The sequence below is a fragment of the Pyxicephalus adspersus genome, chromosome 8 (genome assembly GCF_032062135.1).
Source record: "Pyxicephalus adspersus chromosome 8, UCB_Pads_2.0, whole genome shotgun sequence".
NCBI lineage: Eukaryota > Metazoa > Chordata > Amphibia > Anura > Pyxicephalidae > Pyxicephalus > Pyxicephalus adspersus.
The window spans coordinates 36,592,505-36,611,874 of NC_092865.1; the positions used below are offsets into that span (position 1 = coordinate 36,592,505).

Here is a 19,370-nt window from a genome sequence, read left to right on the forward strand (position 1 = left end):
TGTGTAAATATCATCTTATCTTTCCAGCTAGAGACTGCATTATTGGAACCATGGTTCCATAAAAATCTAGACGTTTCAAAAGAAACATTTTCCAGCATAAAGATATAGCTTCCCTTGGGCTTGCCCACAAAAGAGCTGAAATAAATAATTCTTTAAAGTGTATCTACAGCCAAATCTTTTTCTTCCTAGCTTTAGATAAAAGGGAAAGGGTTAAAACTACTACAGTTGTTTATTTTTCTTTATGTGTATTCATTTTCATTTACTTCCTGCCCAAAAGATGCAAAAAAAAGGAGCAGAATTTTTAAAATGTAAGGTGGAATTCCCTCTTAGACAGTAGTCCACTAGAGATGGTAACTGAGATGCAGAGAATTTAGCTGTTTTGCAAATCATATGCACATACTGTATTTTAATAGAATTTGCACTGACCTGAAACTGAGCCAATCAAACTCTGCAAATATAGCATCTGATTGGCTCAATTTCAAGTTAATACAATTTACATAAAATCTGAATGGTATTTAAATAAAAGGTAAATTTTCCGGATGGACCTGCATTGTCCACAATCCAGGTATCCCCAATAGAAGATTTTCCATTAGCTCTTGTTTTGAGATAGCTCAAAAATTTTGGATTTCCCTCTACCACAACAGAGGGGTAAATTTACTCGGTGGGTATACAGAAAGCAATAAAAATATAAAGAGGTCCATGCGGGGAACGGGGTAGCAAAATATATACACTGACAATTAGAAAATCAAGAGCACAATGAATCTTGAGTATTAACATATCAACACTATGGACTTTGTACAGCGCTGCGTAATATGTTGGCACTATATAAATACTGTATAATAGTAATAATAACACTACTTTATTTCTCCACTACCACTAATAACTTTCTAATTCCAACCCCTGTTCAGGTAGATGAGTTAGCAATAAAATTCTTTTTATACAATCTAAGACATACACAGCATTGGGGTTCCGGGTTTTGTCACAATATTCAAACTTGAGTTCCATCTGTCAATTAGAATTATTAAACTCATCTGCTATAGGAGCTTAGTAGGACCTTTCAGGGACTAGTGCACATGTCCTTAAAATTCCAACTCAAACCAACATCAATATCACAGTATTGCACAAGCTCCAGTAGGCTGACTTCCCTGGCCTTATATGTTGTACACAATCTCCAATGGTGAGATTTACAACCAATAAATTGATCCTTCTTCCCCTTTCATAAATGCCAAAATGAAGGCATCACTCTCAAAGCCAAACCCCCCCTCTTATTAGTTTGTCATTGCAGAGAAGCCAGCAGATTGACAGGATTCTGCCATTTAACTTTGTTATAGCTTTGTTGGATTGACATTTTATTGTCAAGACAATATATCTCACTACCATGACAGATATAAAAAGCCTTACAAAATATAGGAGGCTGTGATGTGATTTTGCCTGCCAGAAACTGCACAACAGTAAAATATGAATTTACAGTACTCGAATATTAATATTTTCTCTGACTCTTCAAACAATTTCACCACAACTTATGTAAAGACAGTGTATAATGACAGTTGAATTCCTATACACCCCAAATTTTTCATTACATATTTACACCCATTACTTGCATTCAATGGATACTGAAATGTTGCTCTCTATAATCTTACTCTAATTAAAATGAAGGGTGAAACGATTCACATAAACCAAAAACATCAATTATCACCATATCATACCAACTATCTTCAATGAAATGAATCAATAGGATTAAGCAATTTATGTGCACTATTAACATTGTTTAAAACAGAATAATAAAGCATTAAACAAGTCACCTTAGGAGCATCTGACACACTTTGCAGGATGTAACACGATCAAATGTGTTCATCTTGAAGTCATGGTTGTTTGCTAAGGCATTATCTGGACGAATGTTAGACCTATAAAAAGAAAAAATATAATAAACTATTGAAAAGTTTCAAACTTATGGAATAATGTCTTTCTGTATTACGTTCCATACAGGGATGAGCTGTCATCATTGGAGAGTGTAGGCACACAAGCCTCTGCTATACCCATTCATTTAACCAGAATGTGTGGTTTTCTGGTGCTAAAGTGTCTTAGACTAATATGACCTTGTGTAAATAAGCTTTATTATTATTGATTACAGATAAAAATGTGGAATTCCAATGGCTGTATAAGAAAAATCTCTGCTACCTATAGGAACAAGCCTACTGTGCCTAATGGTACATTGATTATTCTGCCTATTTATGAAATATCTGTGTAAAAAACTTAACTGAAATACTCAATATATTTATGCTAAATATGTAAACAAAGAAAAAAAAATATTTAAACAACTAAATGAATGGCACCATGGAGTCAAAGGCAGATAAAGGGTTCTATAGAGGTATTTGTATAGAAGCTCATTTATATAAACTTTTTGTGTCTTGTCTGTGTGGTTGTTTTTTTATGTATTGGCTATGAAAATTAAATGTTACAAACAGTGCAGGTATTGTTGGGATTTTTTTTACTGATCAAACTTTATAATGTAGCAGCTGTGTGCCTAATATGAGATGTTTGTACAGGAAATTACAGAAAGAGCTAAGTGATAAAGCATGCAAACACGTAGAAATAACCAGTCTTATCTGCTAGCATGTCAGACTTGCATATTAAATAGAAGCATACTTGGAATATGATTTGCCTGATTTAGACTATATGTAAAAATTACAGCGGCAAGACAAAAAAAGTCAGTAAAAATGCAAATAAAAGAAATAAAAAGATTCAAGTAAAACATAAGAGGAGAGTAGAAAGAAGTTGTGAAGGAGGGTTGGTGAAAACACTAAACGGTGAATGTCTTATTCCTTGTTCCCTACCCTAACTGTAATAAACTTTCTGGTTTTGCAAATCGGCCAGCATTTACCAAATTATAAGTGCAGTGTGGTTGTTATTGTGCACAATGTAATTCTCTCGCTAACAAAGCAGCATATCACAATTCACTTTACTGCAATGAAATAGTGTGAAAGGGGCATTTGTTTCATTGAAATCTACAATAAAAAAAAGACTCAAGCAAAGCCCCTTCTCTACTATATGTCTATTAAAAGCATTGGGTTAGGCTTTATTTAGGGATGGTCCAAACTTTTTGTGCACTGATTTATGGTAGGATTTCAAAGATTGGATAGTTTACGTACAAAATACAGTATGCTGATTAAATATTGCCCTTAGCTGTTTTATTGTAAGAAAAAAACCTAACTAAAGTATTTCCATTGAAAGAAATGGTTAAATATCAATCTCTAGCTCTCATAAATAGGTCCCATGGTGTACTCAAGTAACAGTTTACAAACACCGATACACAAAGGAAAGGTTAGACATTACAAGTCTTTCTATAGGTTTCCACTACACTTTTTCGTCTTGATATATGTTATTTCAACAGCACCAAACTGCTTTGAGGTTCAAGTGTAATTATATAAAATACACAGTAGAAGTGAAATGTCATTCCTTTTTCTGAATGTAAAAATGTCAGTTTGAACGATACCATGATAATGGACAAAGAGCAAAATGCAGCCAGACAGGGGCAGACAGATAAAGAGCTTAGAGATTCTTGCTGCAAAGCAAAATATGTTTAGCTTCTTCACACCTTAACATTTGTATTACTCAGGTACACAATGGCTGGAGCAATCTCTGCAGAATGTTCATACCAGGCGTCTGGCTTTAAGTCAGATTTACACTTTTATTGCAGGTTATTGAAGCTTGTTTACAGATACAAACCATTAAGATAAATACCCTACATTTAGAGTGTGCCATATAAAAACACAGTGCTGCTCATTTATATCAGTATAGTTAATCTGGTATCCACAGGAATTAAAGCAGAACACTGGCAGGAGGCTATGTATGAAGAACAAAGGTAGAGAGGAAATACCTTTCCATAACCCCAACGTGCCCCCTCAGCCGGAGATATCCTCCTAAAATTTACACAATTTTTTACACTCACTTCTCTCAATATTGGATTATAACCCAGTTAGTGAACCCTACAATTGCACAGAAGAAGTAAGCGACCAGGGTCCTGTAGAAGGTGTAGGTTTGCTGTTGAGTTTTGCTAAAAGTGAATTAGCCAGTTTAACTTAACAATGATATTTATCTTTATAAGATCATGGCTTAGTAGTGGTTTTTGCATCCAAGGTTAGGTATTTAATAAATGTGCAAGCAAGGTTAAGTATTTCTTGAATGTTGTCACCTGGAAAGGGAGAGGAAGTGAAAGAGGACTTATTTTGCTCCAGGTCCTAGTTAACAACAGAGCTCATTCAGCCATATTGGGGTTCTTAGAGCAGGGTTTTCTGCACCCAGTTTAATTTATGCATTTTTTACTAATATTAGGAAAGTAACTTTAAAAAAAGTGGGAAAATAGGATTGCATTGGGTGCTATTTTAGGCCAGAAAAGGTTATTGAGATGCTAACAGTAGGTCTTTAATATAATGGAAATAGTGTCAATAGTAAAATACAGGTAGTCCCCGAGTTAGGGACATCCAACATTATTGTCGATTTCTAGATACAAACAGGGCTTCCCTGCTGGTTCGTGTGCAGGACAGAGGCTTGATGGGGGGGAGGGGGCAGTTTGCATGACTTGCAGAAGAAGTCTTTTGCTGTTCTGCAGCCTCTTGTAACTCTTTAATGACCGAGACAAACTCTCAACTGTTTCTTTTTGCATATCAAAGCACAGCTTGCTCCAGAAGTTAATGAATGTCTAGGATCCATAAAGTTTTTTTTCTTTTTTTGCTTTGTTTGTGATTAACTCACAGGGAGTTTTTTATACAGTAACTGACACCAGTCTGCCTAATATAATGTTGAGACAAACATCTGTTCTAACTGCATTTATTAAAACATGTACCTGTTCCAGCTTACATACAAATTCAATTTAGGAACAACCCAAAGTCCCTATCTTTTATGTGGAATAACAGCGGAAAAGTACTAACATCAACTTTTTAGGCATATTTGTATATATTATTTATAGTACTTTTTATGTATTCGGTTTATATTCCAAATGCCTTTTCAATGTATATGTGTTATTTTATGCTGTGTCACATCCTTTGTTTTATTCAACCTGCAGTAAATGGAAAAGGAGTTTTCTAAAGATCACATCGGAAAGCCTCTTGGTTAACTTCCATCAATATATTTTGTATATTTTGAAACAAGCAATATAAACATTGTGTTTTATTAATCTTTATTGCACCTCTAGTACAGTTTTATATTGGCCATAACCAGCTGAGCAGGTTTTTTACTTCTATGTGTGAAGAAGACTTATTGTTTTATTCCTGTATGTACTGACATTTCTGTTTATGTTTAATTTTGATTGATGGTGTTAGCCAAAGTCTGTGCTTCTGTTGTCGCATTGAGAATTTCTTCTATGTATTACTGTTCAAAAATATTTCATTTTTATTGCATTAAAATAACTGTGCCACTGATGTCAAAAGCGTATTTATATTTGGATATAGCATAACTGAGCATTAACATAATCTTTAAAGAAAAGATGAGGATGTAACAAAATGAATAATTATTCTTATCAGAAATCTTCCAAAGTTATACCTCTGATATATGGATCCTTTTACATCTTTTCCCAAACAAATTTTGATTCGAATCAACTCTTGAAACATCGGGCCTGATTTAATAAAGCTCTCTCTTCGCACTGGTGAAGATAGACTATCATGCGAGAACCTGGGTGATGCAGCATGGAATGAGTTTCTTAAAAGTCATTTGCTATTAGTTGGCAAATGTTTTGAATCCTGGACCAGATTCATTCAAGGTTTGGTAGATCACCAAGGTTTTCCCATGACAGTCTATCCTCTCTTTTGGAGCTTTACATAATCAGGCCCAATTTGTATGGAGAATACCTGCCAATTGGAGCTGTCATTGCTGACGTATTCTTAAAGGTTTAGCCTCCAAGGTTGTCATTCCTATCCTAGCCTTCACTGCATGCATTTTCAATGTCAATGACTCAAAATGAGTGTGCCCTTTATTCATTGCTAAAATGCTGCTATGTCCTTTTAAAAAAACAACAGGGACAAAAGGTAATGTAAAAATGTTCTTATTGTTTAAGTAATATGTCTATAATTATATCATCTTCTTACCCATGAGATCTACACCAAATCTCACAAGAAGATGATGTAGTACAGTGCAAGGTAGTGCTCATGATATTTGGAGTCCTCTACATTAGGGGTCCCCAACCCCTAGTCTGCGGCTAAGTAGTGGGCCGCGGTCATCGAACAGCTTGGCCTCAAGAGCATTGAGACTAACGGTGGTCCATGGCTCAGGGCAGGGGAAGGACCCCGCTTGGGGAAGTGCACCAGCCAGAGCCGCGGACCATGTCTCCATCGCAGGCTCAGGGAGGTGGGCGGGTTCTGTCCACCCACTCTCCCTTTACAGTCTCAGATTTGCCAATGGATAGTGGGCGGGTTCTGGAATCTTGATGTCAGTCTAGGGGAAGTTTTTTCCCCTTTGAGTGACACACAGCTCCCCGCACATGCAGAGTACAGAGTCTGAAGTCCGTAGATTTAGTGGTCAGTGAGCTCTAAAAGGTTGGAGACACTGCTCTACGTTTCCCAGGATCTTGCCAAGGGAAAAATGATATCTTCTGTAGGTTTTTTCCATCTACAGGTGATACATTATAGATTAGTGCAGCATTTCCGCAAGAGGGAAGGGGCAAATAGAAAAAGAAAGCCTACAGTTGCAAGGTCTTCTATAATCTATATATTAAACCACTTTGTATCATAAAACAATTATGTTCTTTTTTGTTCATAAAATATTGTTCTATCCTTTTTTGTGACCCTTTTTAGTCTTATCCAAGCTTTCTCAGCCTCATTTAATAAACATAATTTAGCTGCAGATGCATCCTTTTGCTCTGGAGTGGTTTGCTGTACAACTTATTCCTCTTATACCAGTGATATATATATATATATATATATATATATATATATATTGTATACAAATTGGAAAAAGGTCCATTTTTATGATTTATATAAGTACAAGCAGTATTAATTATTTACTTTTTTTATAATTACTGTGGTATGGATCCATATAAAGTGACACAGAGAGTTCTTTCGTTTCTACATCAATAGTAGGAAGTGCTTGAGCAAAGTCTTTTAGGGCAGAATTCTTTTAATGCATGTATGAAATTATTACATACCATTTACAACATTTTAGTGAGTTTGGATCTACTTTAAAAGTTGCAGCTTCCATATGCTTTCTGTCGCAGACTCATTTTTTAAAAATCCAATAATGTATTTCCCATCATTAAAATATGTACTCAGCAATGTTGCAGAGGGTAATGGCGTGCTGCATGCTGGAATCATCAATAATAGTCAGCCAATAAATAGCTCTCTGGGAAGATGTCAGCATGAAAATTTTCAGGCCCTTTCACCTGGATGTTAGTGAGTGAGACTTACCTAAATTGAAGTAGGGTGTCTGGTGTGCAGATCTTGGGCCTGATTTAATAAAGCTCTCCAAGGCTGGAGAGGAAACAATTTCATCAGTGGAGCTGGGTGATCCAGAAAACCTGGAATGGATCTGGTCCATGATTCAAAACATTTACTAACAAATAGAAGTTTTGTTTTGAAGAGACCCATTCCAGGTTTGTTGGATCACCCAGCTTCACTGATGAAAGTGTATCCTCTCCAGCCTTGGAGAGCTTTAATAAATCAGACCACTATTCCTAGATTTCCGAAGCAGTACAATATTGCCATGAATTAACCGGTTAGAATCTCAGGAAAACTATATCATGCATTTTGGGTTAACTGGTACTTTAACCATTTTGTTTACAAAAAAACAATCAAAGAAATGTCTATAGTAAACATAATCTACAACAATAACCACTAAAACTGAAGGGAAATCATGAATGCCAACCCAATTTGCCAGAGTTTACTGACAGACAAGCGCTACCTGTCTGCCTTACGAGTGTAAAATTCATTTCACGTCTTCCCCTAAAGAACCATTATTTTATTCATGAGGTTTTTTTCCCTCTCTATGCAAGTGCATTTATTTTGTTCTAAAAAAAAAGTCTGAATTTGAGTTACTGCACATCCAATGAGGATCATAAAAGATAAGACCACAAAAATGTATTTTAGGCTGAGGAATCATACTAGATATTTTATTATTGTTGAAGGAATATTATATTAATGTAGACTCCTGTGAAAAATGGAAAACAAGAGATCTGAGGTGGTCAAAAGCTCAAATGGACCACAAGACATAAAATACAAGTTGAGACTACAAAAAAAAAATCTTGAAACATTCATAAATATATGTCTAGGTTTTGCTTCGATGACTTACTATTTAAAACATTGTCTAGTTTATAGTTACCCCACCAAAATTTATTCTGCATAATTTATTATTATATTTATTTTTTATATTTTCTTTCAAAATGTTAAAACACAACCCAAGGTAAGAGATTTTTTGACTTATCATGTGCACATTTAAATAAAGAACAAGATCACAGATGAATTCTCAAAACTGTGTGGCCAACACAAATTTATCCTATTTGCTGTACCAACATTTTAAGGACCAGTGGTGTGGAAGAAAGCAGTAGTGATGGACTGAAAATTTAAAGTGTAATGACTTTGGTCTAGCTAGGTCTCACAGGTTGGTTGCAGAAAAGTAGGATTCCCACCTACACATGCCTCCAGTTGTTCTGATACCAGTCAACATGCCAAACCTAACATCTTTAGAGAGTGTTTTAGCAGATTAAATAAGATTGCAAAAGAAGAGTGAACCAATTGCCATGTACCTAACTGAAAGGCAATATTTTTCTCATACTTACCTTTCCTAGGCAGGTGGTGGTTTTTGTCTATGCATAAAGCTACTCATAAGCATGATCATGTGTCTTCTGCTAGCTTAAATATTACCAGAAAACGCTATGACATTGAGCAAATACTGTTTCAGATCATTCTCTATGCTTCTGAATCCTACACAATTTAACTGGTGTTCAGATATCTGTTACCTACCTCAACCCTCTCCCTGTGATACAACTGCTCGGATATCACCTGTCATAACCTCTGATCATTTACATAATTCATTTCTGACAATTACTAAGTTTGCAATGGCTTTCAGATGTCATCAGTGTGTCAAAGCCTGAGGGCAGTAAAATATGAGCTTCCTTGTGAGTTTTCCTGACAAAAGACCAAGCACACTTTTCCATTTTGGATAAAACAGTAGAATCCACACACCAGCATATAGACCATACAAACATTGCCAGAGTTACCTAATGGTCACAGATACACATTTTACTTGCTGTATAGAAATGTCTGTATTGTTAAGAAGCAGTAAATGGCTGAACTCAGCAGAGCTTCACCTTATTCACTTATTTGAGGGAATGACCCCATGCAGAATGAAAAATTCACTTTACTAAATGAATAGGCTAACTTCCTTTAGTAAATCAACCCCAGTGTTTAGTAACCATGAGCCTTACATGCTCAGTTATCATGTACAGTAAAAGCCACATCCCACATTAGCCAGCATTGTTGGATTTATATCCTATCTACACTTGTATTGTATTTATAAATAAATGTATTTACTATAAATTTAGCTCATTTATGTAAAATTATTTACAAAGATTAAAACTCCTTTCTTTGTACAATAAATTACACATTCATTTGTTTTCTATACTTTTTATTAATATTTATTAATAATTTATTAATATTGTTACTGCTTTATTTCAATTTTAATTGAAAACAGAATATTTAATGTAAATGTGATAGGTTTTTCTGAAGAAGGTATTAAATGTATTGGTAAAACACGTGTGAGAGTGTTCATAAGTATATGCATAGGGGGATATGTAACAGTAAATTTATTAGGGGGACATTGATGTGTTTACCAGTGTAAAGTGGAGATCTGTAACTGGTTTTTCATTTTCTCAGGTTCCAACAGATTACATATTGCTTTTCCAAACTTTAATATGTACCTTATCAGTTTTTGTTCTTTTTATCATAATCGTAAGAATAATAATATTCGTCAGTTATAAAATGTAACATTATGGTCCTTTTAAAGGTTTGCATTTTTAATATGTGATGGTTGTTACTGATACCTTGATACACCTTTGAAGGATAACAATAGTTTGAAAGTAGCTGCAGCCTACTCCAGACTAGGATACTGATCCTTCAGTGTGTCTAGCCTTTTCTTCATAGATCCTAATGCTGGTTTTGTTTTTTTGAATTTGTTCTTTGAAGCTTGCAAAAAATGGCTGAAATGCAGGGGGACTTTTGTTTCAACTTTTTATATTCTAATAAACTAAATTTATATTTTAACAAGTAATGGCTCTTTAATATGTAGTTGACATTTGCAAAGTGGGTACTGCCATGCACTACTAATGCCATGGAGCTACATAATCACACTGTTAGGTGAGCTGCCTTTTTTATCTTATGTCCAAGTGTATGGCTTTTCTATTAGAACATATAGAGGAAAGGTTGTACATGTGCAGTATATTGTTGCCCGCTGTCTGTTGAGGACAGGGATTCTTCCTAGCTCTGGCTGATCAAGGTTACCCACTGATCTGTGGTTTGATCATACAGAACTGCCAGATCATGCCTGCACATCTAACCACCCTCTGATCCCTATACATGCCTTCACTGTTAATAAAGCAAGCAGATCCTATATATGGTTACAAATCAAACACTCACAAAACATTTGGAAAACTTACAGGGCCATGGCAAACTGTTCCAGCAATCTTTTTTTTAAGTCTCTGGTCTTGCAATAAAACTCAAAGCCATTTTGTCCATGGATATGTGTAAGATAAAAGCCATAAGACCACTGAAAAAAGATAAAATATAATTTTTAAAATTACTGAAGTCATAGGATTATACTGATATTACCACTACATTAAAACTACCAAAAAAAACATTTGAAAAATAGGTGTTCTAAAATATTTCCAATATGTAACAAGATAAACCATACTAATGTGTCCACACGGGCATCAAGCTTTTATATCCATATATAGCCCCTATATTATTCATATTCAGGGTGACCCCTGAAAAGATCCCACACATGCAGAAGTCACAAACAACCTATGCAACATGGAAAGTAATGAGTATAGGTTCTTCTTAGTGGCTACGAAGGTGTCATGTCATCATAACACCATATCGTATGAGGTACTCATCTAATACTATCAGTTTTAGGAATAAAAGTGGCCTGTGACTAGGATTCTGCCCAAGAAGATATCATGTTGGCTAAAACAATTGGAATTACCGGCAATAAAAGTCAAGTAAAGTCAAAATAATAACATAAAGCTATATTCACAGGTTTGCTGAGATAGAACAAATATCAGAAACAGAGAGCACAGTGGCATCATGGAGTTAATAAGCCCCCTTTCTTCACCATGCCCTATGTTCACAGAACCCATATCCCATCCTTAATGTACCTTCTTGGTCTCCTTGTCAGTAGTTGGATTGTTGGTTACTTTGTATTTTTGAAGATCTATTATCTCCTTCATTTCATAGTTGTCCCCTCTTCTTTTGCACACTATAACGGCCAGATCAAACAGGAATATATACCTTTAAAAGAATATAAAATTCACACATCAGCATTACTTGAATTCAATACTCAGAAAATAATATTGATTTTACTAAGTCAATTGCTTCCTCCTTGGGAGTGACCGCGTGACCCAGCAAACATGTCACTGGTCACTTTACTCCCATGTGGGCCTGACCTTGTAACTCCGTAAACATATCACTGTCACTGGGTTGCTGCGTTCAATACACTCACCAAGCAAACATGTCAGTGTTGTTACACATATATGTTAGTCAATAAGGTGTGACTGTCAGTCGGTCAAATTATTCCTAATTCTGACTGACCTTTCACCAAGTAATCAGGTTACATTGTTACTAAATGACTTTTTTAAGGATTAAGGCAACAATCTCTTACCTGTCCTGCCTCGTGCGTTTATCAAGTGTGCTAAACTTTATCTCGCAGTCCACCTTCGGTCTTCCGTACTGTATTAAGGGCTGATTCTACAAACAGAAGTACATTTTGAGGAACATTAAAGTTCATTTTTAGTACACTGATACCATTATAAGCAAGTAAACTAAGAACTGTTCAAATGCAAAGTAAACTCAAATGATATAGAAATAAGTATGGAAGTATGCTGTATGTTTACGTATAAGTATAAGTATGGATGTATGTTTACGTATAAGTTTATGTATAAGTATGGATGTATGTTTACGTATAAGTATGGATGATATAATACCAGAGATCTTTGCACCTTCATTTCACCCTTCTGAAATCCTCTGCCACAGACCACTAATATTCAGAACTAATATTTCTGCTCCGACCTAAAAGCCATTAGATCCAGCACTGACTACAGTAAGGAAGGTCTCACTGGGTTTAATTAATTTGGGGCATCAGGCAAAAAAATGTATTTTATAAAAATAAGAAGTAGTAAACCTGGAGACATCTAGTCACCGAAAATAGTTGCTATGGGTAGCTCATTAAAGTAAAGCAAAAACTGCTTAATTTTACTTTTACTGCTCTGCTATTATTTTGTTGTATGCTTTAGGTGCTTGGTTTAGGGCCTGGATTGACTGTTAGCCAGAAGAATTAGGTGAAGTGTTAGAGTTCAGGTAAGTGTTAATGCCAAATTCCAGCCAAAATATTTTTTTCAGAATATGGATAGGGTTAAATGAATATTATCTATTTTTGATGTCTGTGTTCTTCTTGAAGATGTTTTTAATTATTGACATGTGACAGACAAAACAGGAAGTCTGAAAATAGCCCCCGTCCCCATGGGTACAATAAAGGGAAGACATTTTGGAACTTCTTTCTAAATGTATTGCTATCTGTATATGTTTATGAGGAAGATTTCACCTAACTTTTATTCCAGAAGGAATCTGTTAGACCACATAGGTAAAGGCAAATGTTTCCCATTGAGGACACAGACAGCTTGTCAGCATTCAACCCAGACATTTTTTTAAACCAGGTGGGAAGAAATTATAGGCGGGTGGCAGTTTCATATTGTGACCCAACTACGAGGTAACCACCCAAAAATAGCCGGGTGATTACTGAAAAGTGCCGGGTGGTGGACCCGGCTAAAAGGCTCTGGGGAAAACACTGCATGTAAAATAGTACACAAAACAATACAAATGGGGACATCAATTTTACAACAGTAGGCTCAAAGGTTACAGTTTTCCTCTATTTACAATTTTTTTATTTATGTTTTTTGTTAAAGTCTATTGACAAAAAACTACCATACTGTTGTGTCATCTGCTTCTGACCCACTGCTACTCTTTCCTTACTGTGGTTTCACAACCACTCAGATACCTGTGAATGACTGACACCCAGCAAAGGTAAGTTGAACTGATCCTAGTTCCAGGAGAAAGCAGACATGGATGTCAACCATATTACCACATCAGCCTCACACAGGCTTGTTTAAAATACATACTATTATTCACACCAACCTTCATTCTATTCTTGGTCCACATTGCTTAACCAAGTCAATATATATGTTGCATTTTGTTAAAACCATTTAACCATTGTTCTCAGCAATGATATGATATGCTTGCACTATGAAATGCTATTTTATGCTACTGCTGCTCCCACTTGTCCCACAATGTGGAACAAACATATGTGCAAATGAATTTTTTTCTCATCATACATAAAACGCTGATCTGTTAGGTGGGTTTTTGAATTGTCTTATATTGCACACTTGCTATGCTTGTTGACTAAAACATATTTCATACTATGTACATTGTAGCACAGGTAATAATTACTTTAAAGACCCAAAACTTTAAATGAAGAAAAACCACCATTAAATAAGACTAAATTAGATTTCAGATCATTGCCACAACAGTGACAACCTGGCATCCAGGTTCTTGATATACGTACAAAAGTCCAATAGGTTTTTTAACATACAAGTTTGCCAAAAATAAATAAAAGCACACAACTAAAACAGTAAGGTATTACAAGGTTGTGTTAAGGCTGGTGGCAAGAACAGGCATTCCAAGTTTGCTCTCTCTTTGGGTTACCACGTAGGATAAGGAAGCGGTTCGGGGGCATGAGGAAGTGGTAACAGCACTGCAACCTCACCACCTGTCTAAAGATAGCCTGAATAATACAATATTAACACCAAATACTAAGTATCTCATTGCCATAAAGGTTTAGAATGGTGCTGTTTATTGAGAAGGTTTTCTATTAACTGCATAAATTCTTGTTGTTTAGATCCACCATCTCTAGTTAAAGTACAACTCCAGACAATATTTTTTGTGTTGGGTTAGAGTCAGTGGGAGGTTTTTGCTGCTGTAAATACCCTTGATGTGAAGATTTACTCTCACTTCCTATTAGTGAGTCAACAGAAAATGTGATGGGGGAAATGTTACACCCTTAGAAGTTTTTTTGGGAACAATATGTCTCCACTAAAGCTTTATCACCAGTTCTTCTGTCCATGATAACCATATCATTTTGAGATCCAACTGTCATAGGTATAGGGAGTAAAATCTTTAAACCGGAGCACAGTGCTCACCCCTTCCTAAATGCTTCACAAGAGCTGAAAGCCTTGGAAATGCAGGTTGTGTCTTACGAAGATCCTGTAAAGCATGACCGAAGCTTAACTTAACGTCATGTTCATGGGAAAAAATATAAAAATGACTGCTCCACTAAAATGAGGATTTATTGGGGTGAAATCCAACCACTAGGAGTCTACCCCAAAACCACTAAGACACCGGTAAAAACTTGATTTTAATCACTACTCAATCTCTCTGAAACTAGAAACAATAGTTGTAATTTTACTTTATATATAGTATTTAATACGTAAGTGTTCATGGATGTTCTTTTCATAAAACTAATAAAATGCAAAAGCATGCATTTGAATGGAAAATGTATTTGCCATTAAAGGATGCATTTGATCTGCTTTGCCTTCAAGTCAAATAGACCTCATTAGGACATGCTGCATCCAAAGTAACATAACTCAATGCAAATCAGGTATGAAGAAGCCTCTGAACTGCCACAAGCACAGGTTAATAAAAGTCAAAGAGATTTGATGACCTGCATTATGTTGTTCTCTTTTAAACACTTTGCCCATTTCCTATATTAAATGTTAAATCAATAAAAGAATACATTCAACCTAGGGCTTGTGAAGGAAATAGTTATATTTTAGTAACATTTTGTTTTGTACATTTATTTCATTTCTTTCAAAAACAATTTTTGTAGCAACATCTGAAACGCCAATGACTACTTTGTAGAGCCTTTCTTCCATATGATCAAATGAAGAGTTTGATGAGTTCAAAAGAATCTCTGCTCCAAGACTTTCTAACCCTGTTTGTCCAAGTGAGAGCTTCACCTTGGAAATCATTCTGACAGTCCCCATTTCATATCAGAACTTCACCCCTGAAAAAAGAATAGTCACCTCTGAAACCTGACTTTCAGCATTTTCATAAGCTGGTGTCTGGTGCCAACCCTACAGGCTCCTCTTATAATCTTTCTTACTCTTTCCAGCCCTTTCATGACTCATTTTCACTGACATCACTTGATTTATTAACTTCACTAAGAGTTACAAATTATCCAAGTGAATAATAGAGTACATAATATCCATCTACTTTACAAGAATAGCAATTTTAAAGATGTGTGCCAAGATTATATGCATAAATTGTGGTACACTGTTTTTTTTATATTACAAGGCATTACTAATAATAATTTTACAACTACATTATTACTTGATTATGCTGACTTTTCTTTTTTCGAGCAACCTTTAGTTTGTCCATGTTGGTCGCAGCTCTGTAAACTACAATGCAGGACAAGTTGGTGGGCACCAAATAAGTGCATTTTAAAGCAGCTTGGAGTTTGCCTTTAAGCTTTCATTAAGATAATCCTTTATGTAATATTATTACTATTATAATCCATAATGTATCATTATTAGGTGACTTACATCATACCTTTATTTTTTAAAATTGGGTAGCTGTATAGATATATGTACAGCCTGGTGGTTTAACTCAGCCATTGGGTTTTTACAATTCTTGATCACTGTGAGATCTCCCTGCTAAAGTTCCCAATGCTTTTCTAGCCCATATGGGAATTTTGGGTGTTCTTCTCCACTTTTGTATATCTCATCAGCTCCTAGTGTGTTCTGCACAATATGAATGCTTGGATAATTTACCATTGTGAGTGTGAATCCTGGCAAATGAACCAGAAACCATGTGCTGACACAGAAACTAAACTACAGCTATTCACTAAATAAAGCCCCAAACACAAACAGTTAGGTACAGGTAGTCCCTGGGTTAAGGACATCCGACATACGGATGCCTCCTAAGCTTCCCTGGCTGTGTGCAGAAGGGTGGCTTAGAGGGGGAGGGGGCGGTTTGCATGACATGCAGGAGAAATCTTTTGCTAAACACAGCTGAGGTTGTGGGTGATTTTAGGGGGGTGAGCTCTTTCTGCAGCCTCTTGTACCTCTTTAATAACCAAGACAAACTCTGCAGTTGTTTCTTTTTGCATATCAAAGCTTGCTCCTGAAGTTAATGAATTTCTAGGCTTCATCATTTTTTTTTTTTTGCTTTGTTCGTGGTTAACTTACAGTGAGGATTTTTTTACAGTAATTGACACCATGCTGCCTAAAATTATTTTGAGACAAACATGTGTCCTAATTGCATTTATTAAAATAATGTGCCTGTTCTGACTTACTTATAGATTCAACTTAAGAACAAACCTACAGTCCCTATCTCGTATGTAACTTGAGGACTACCTGTAGTTAAGTGCTTCAGTATCAAAAACCAATATATAAATTGTGATTGTATATATAATTTTATATTAAGTGTGGAACATCAGTGCCCTTCAAATAAAAGCTGCCTGCGTTCATAACTATTAATCGTCTGCAGTTAATTTTGAAAGCATACAAAAATGAATATAAAATCATTTAAAACAAATGTGCAGATAAACATTCACATTTGCTGTATAAAGCAGAAAATGAATTCTTAAATTATACTGCATTTTTCAACTATTAAACTTTTTCTAGTGATATAACACATATTAAAATGATAATTGAGATAACATATATATAGCTTTGGTTCACCTTACATTCTTATATTTTACCACCTAAACAACAAAACATTAATCTTATCCTGCCCTCCGATGGACGTTACAGATATTGCACCTTCAAAAGAAATTTGATGATGTTTTATATTTATAACTTTTCTATTACAAGTCTGAGTATTGGAACTAGATGAAATAAACGACAAAACAAAAGAATGAAATTATAATGATATATAGTATGAAATCTAAAATTGTTTGATTCTGATGGCACAGAGAGATGTTTCGATTTTGCTCTGCAGCTACAAATTTAGGATTATTATTTTTTTTTTAATTTTGTTAGGTTTCTAATCTTCTGCAATGATGCATAAAAGCAATATTTGCCCTTTACCACTTACAGAGTACATGTATTGACTAAAGAGGTTATTAGGGGATTAACTGGAAGCTCCAAGATCAAATGGAGGCTTATTGCAAGCTTGAAGGGTAAATCTGCAATTATGCACTTCCAAGATCGTCCTTAGTAGATATATCAATTATCTTTGTCACTATAAAAGCTGTAAGATTTGTAAGTTGGATGTATTTCTTTTCACTTTGTCATCCATTACATATTTCAATGTAACAGTCAGACTGTGCTTGGTTCTAAGTGTTGGGTTTGTACCATTTCTCATTCTTGATGGGCTATACTTGGCTCTGGTCTGTTCCAAGAGGATACCAATACCAATCTACTAAGAAAAATGATTGGCTCTCTCACTGCGGAATCAATCCCCCTTACTTCCCCTGGATGTTTCTGAAGAAATTGCTCCTGTATTATATTTCTTAAAGTGACAGAATTATTCTCTTTGAACAGGTGATGATAAGATGCAAGCCATACAGGAGGAAACTAACTGTTCTCCTGATACAGATCTAACTTAGTTTATAGTGCAGCCGTACACACAATATTGTTTTGGTATCTTTCTTTTAAGATATACAGGGGCTTCTAAAGTGTTTTATGTCATCAGGGACATTATGCTCACTCCAGCAAAAGGATACTACACTGATACTATCATGGTGTGGGGTCTAGAACAGGAAGAGATTCTTAGTGCTAAATGAATGCATTTTGTTTGAGGGCTGGTTAGCACTTTCACAAAACCCCGCAAGCCTACATGTACCACCTGTAATAAAATGTATGTGAAACAGCTTTTCATTTAGTTTATTTCATCTCTGCTGGAGATGTGCAAAACAAAAGTGCGTCTCACAGAATAAAAAATAAATTACAGGTGAAAATATAATGAGACGAACAGTATACTATAGAGATAATCGTATATAATTATGAATTTTATCTGAAGGTTGTTTTGCATTTTAGGCAGAAGTATATTCTGCTAATATTTTGTCTTACCTGCCCCCTTCCCCATTAAAATGCAAATATTTTACTAACTAAACCTTTTCCTTTTTTATTACATTCTTTAGATTCAGTGCCCTCATCACCTTGTCTTTGCGAAGCAGCACGATCATGGTTAATAAAAGCACAACATAGGTTGTTGTACAAAGTTTCCATGAATAAAAGAACTAAAAAAACAATGAATGAAAGGGAAGAGCCAGGGAAAGTCAAGCTGGAAAGGAAAGGGCTAGAAAATGCTGGATGTCCGTGTGCCGGCAAATGGGGTGAGCTCCATATGACTACGTATGGGGAGAGGCACACAGGATGCTAAGAAAACAGAGTAAGCAATTTAGGTAAAAGTGGTCAATAAAACTAAAAGATTGAAGGCTGGAATTTAGAGAACCCATATATTCTACAATAAAGTAACACAGCCACTGTACAATTCCCATATATACCCTGCACTTACCTTCTTGGTTTTCCCAACAGACCATTCCAATAACGAATGAGTGGGGGAATGCAATAAAGAGAACCTATTAATTTGCCTAATATAGGTAAAGCACAGGATCATTTATTAAAGCTTACCCATCAAATGAACTTTTAGCACTTTTAGGGTTAGGTTTATTCTTAGGCTTGTTTGTTTTTTGTTATCTTCCTCTACTTACATATAAAGTGTCTAGAGGCTGCTACATACTGCCTTCACTTTATTTTCTTTTGGCAAACCATGAAGCTGGTGAGAGTGACTTTCTTTCAACATTTTCAAGGTGGGAAAAACTCACCAGGTTCTCAATGGAATGTTGATATTGCTCGATTTCCCGCATGGTTTCTGTGTCTCTTTTCACCTCATTCACATATTGAGCTAAATCCTGCAATACAAAACAAAGCAATTAGTTTAAAATGTTTATAAAGGAAATCTATTCTTTACTATCTTTTTTTTAATATACATACAAGTAAACCTGATCATCTCAAAATAAAAAAGTCATAAACATATTTTTTATTAAACATTCAGGGTATAGTTTGCATTTACAGTAGTAGTTCATTACGTGTTCTAGCTCTGCTTCCTTTATAATAA

General features: G+C 35.3%; 1 protein-coding gene across 3 annotated transcripts in view; it reads right to left on the minus strand.

Annotated features, from left to right (window-relative positions):
* VAV3 (vav guanine nucleotide exchange factor 3) overlaps positions 1–19,370 on the minus strand; it is a 124,426-nt gene that overhangs the window by 37,769 nt on the left and 67,287 nt on the right. For all 3 annotated transcript variants that reach the window (XM_072420031.1, XM_072420030.1, XM_072420032.1), the window contains 5 exons: positions 19,078–19,164; positions 11,857–11,942; positions 11,354–11,486; positions 10,637–10,746; positions 1,803–1,904 (listed from right to left, as the gene is read on the minus strand). In XM_072420031.1, coding sequence (XP_072276132.1) covers positions 1,803–1,904; positions 10,637–10,746; positions 11,354–11,486; positions 11,857–11,942; positions 19,078–19,164 — 518 coding nt within the window. The remainder of the gene's footprint in view (positions 1–1,802; positions 1,905–10,636; positions 10,747–11,353; positions 11,487–11,856; positions 11,943–19,077; positions 19,165–19,370) is intronic.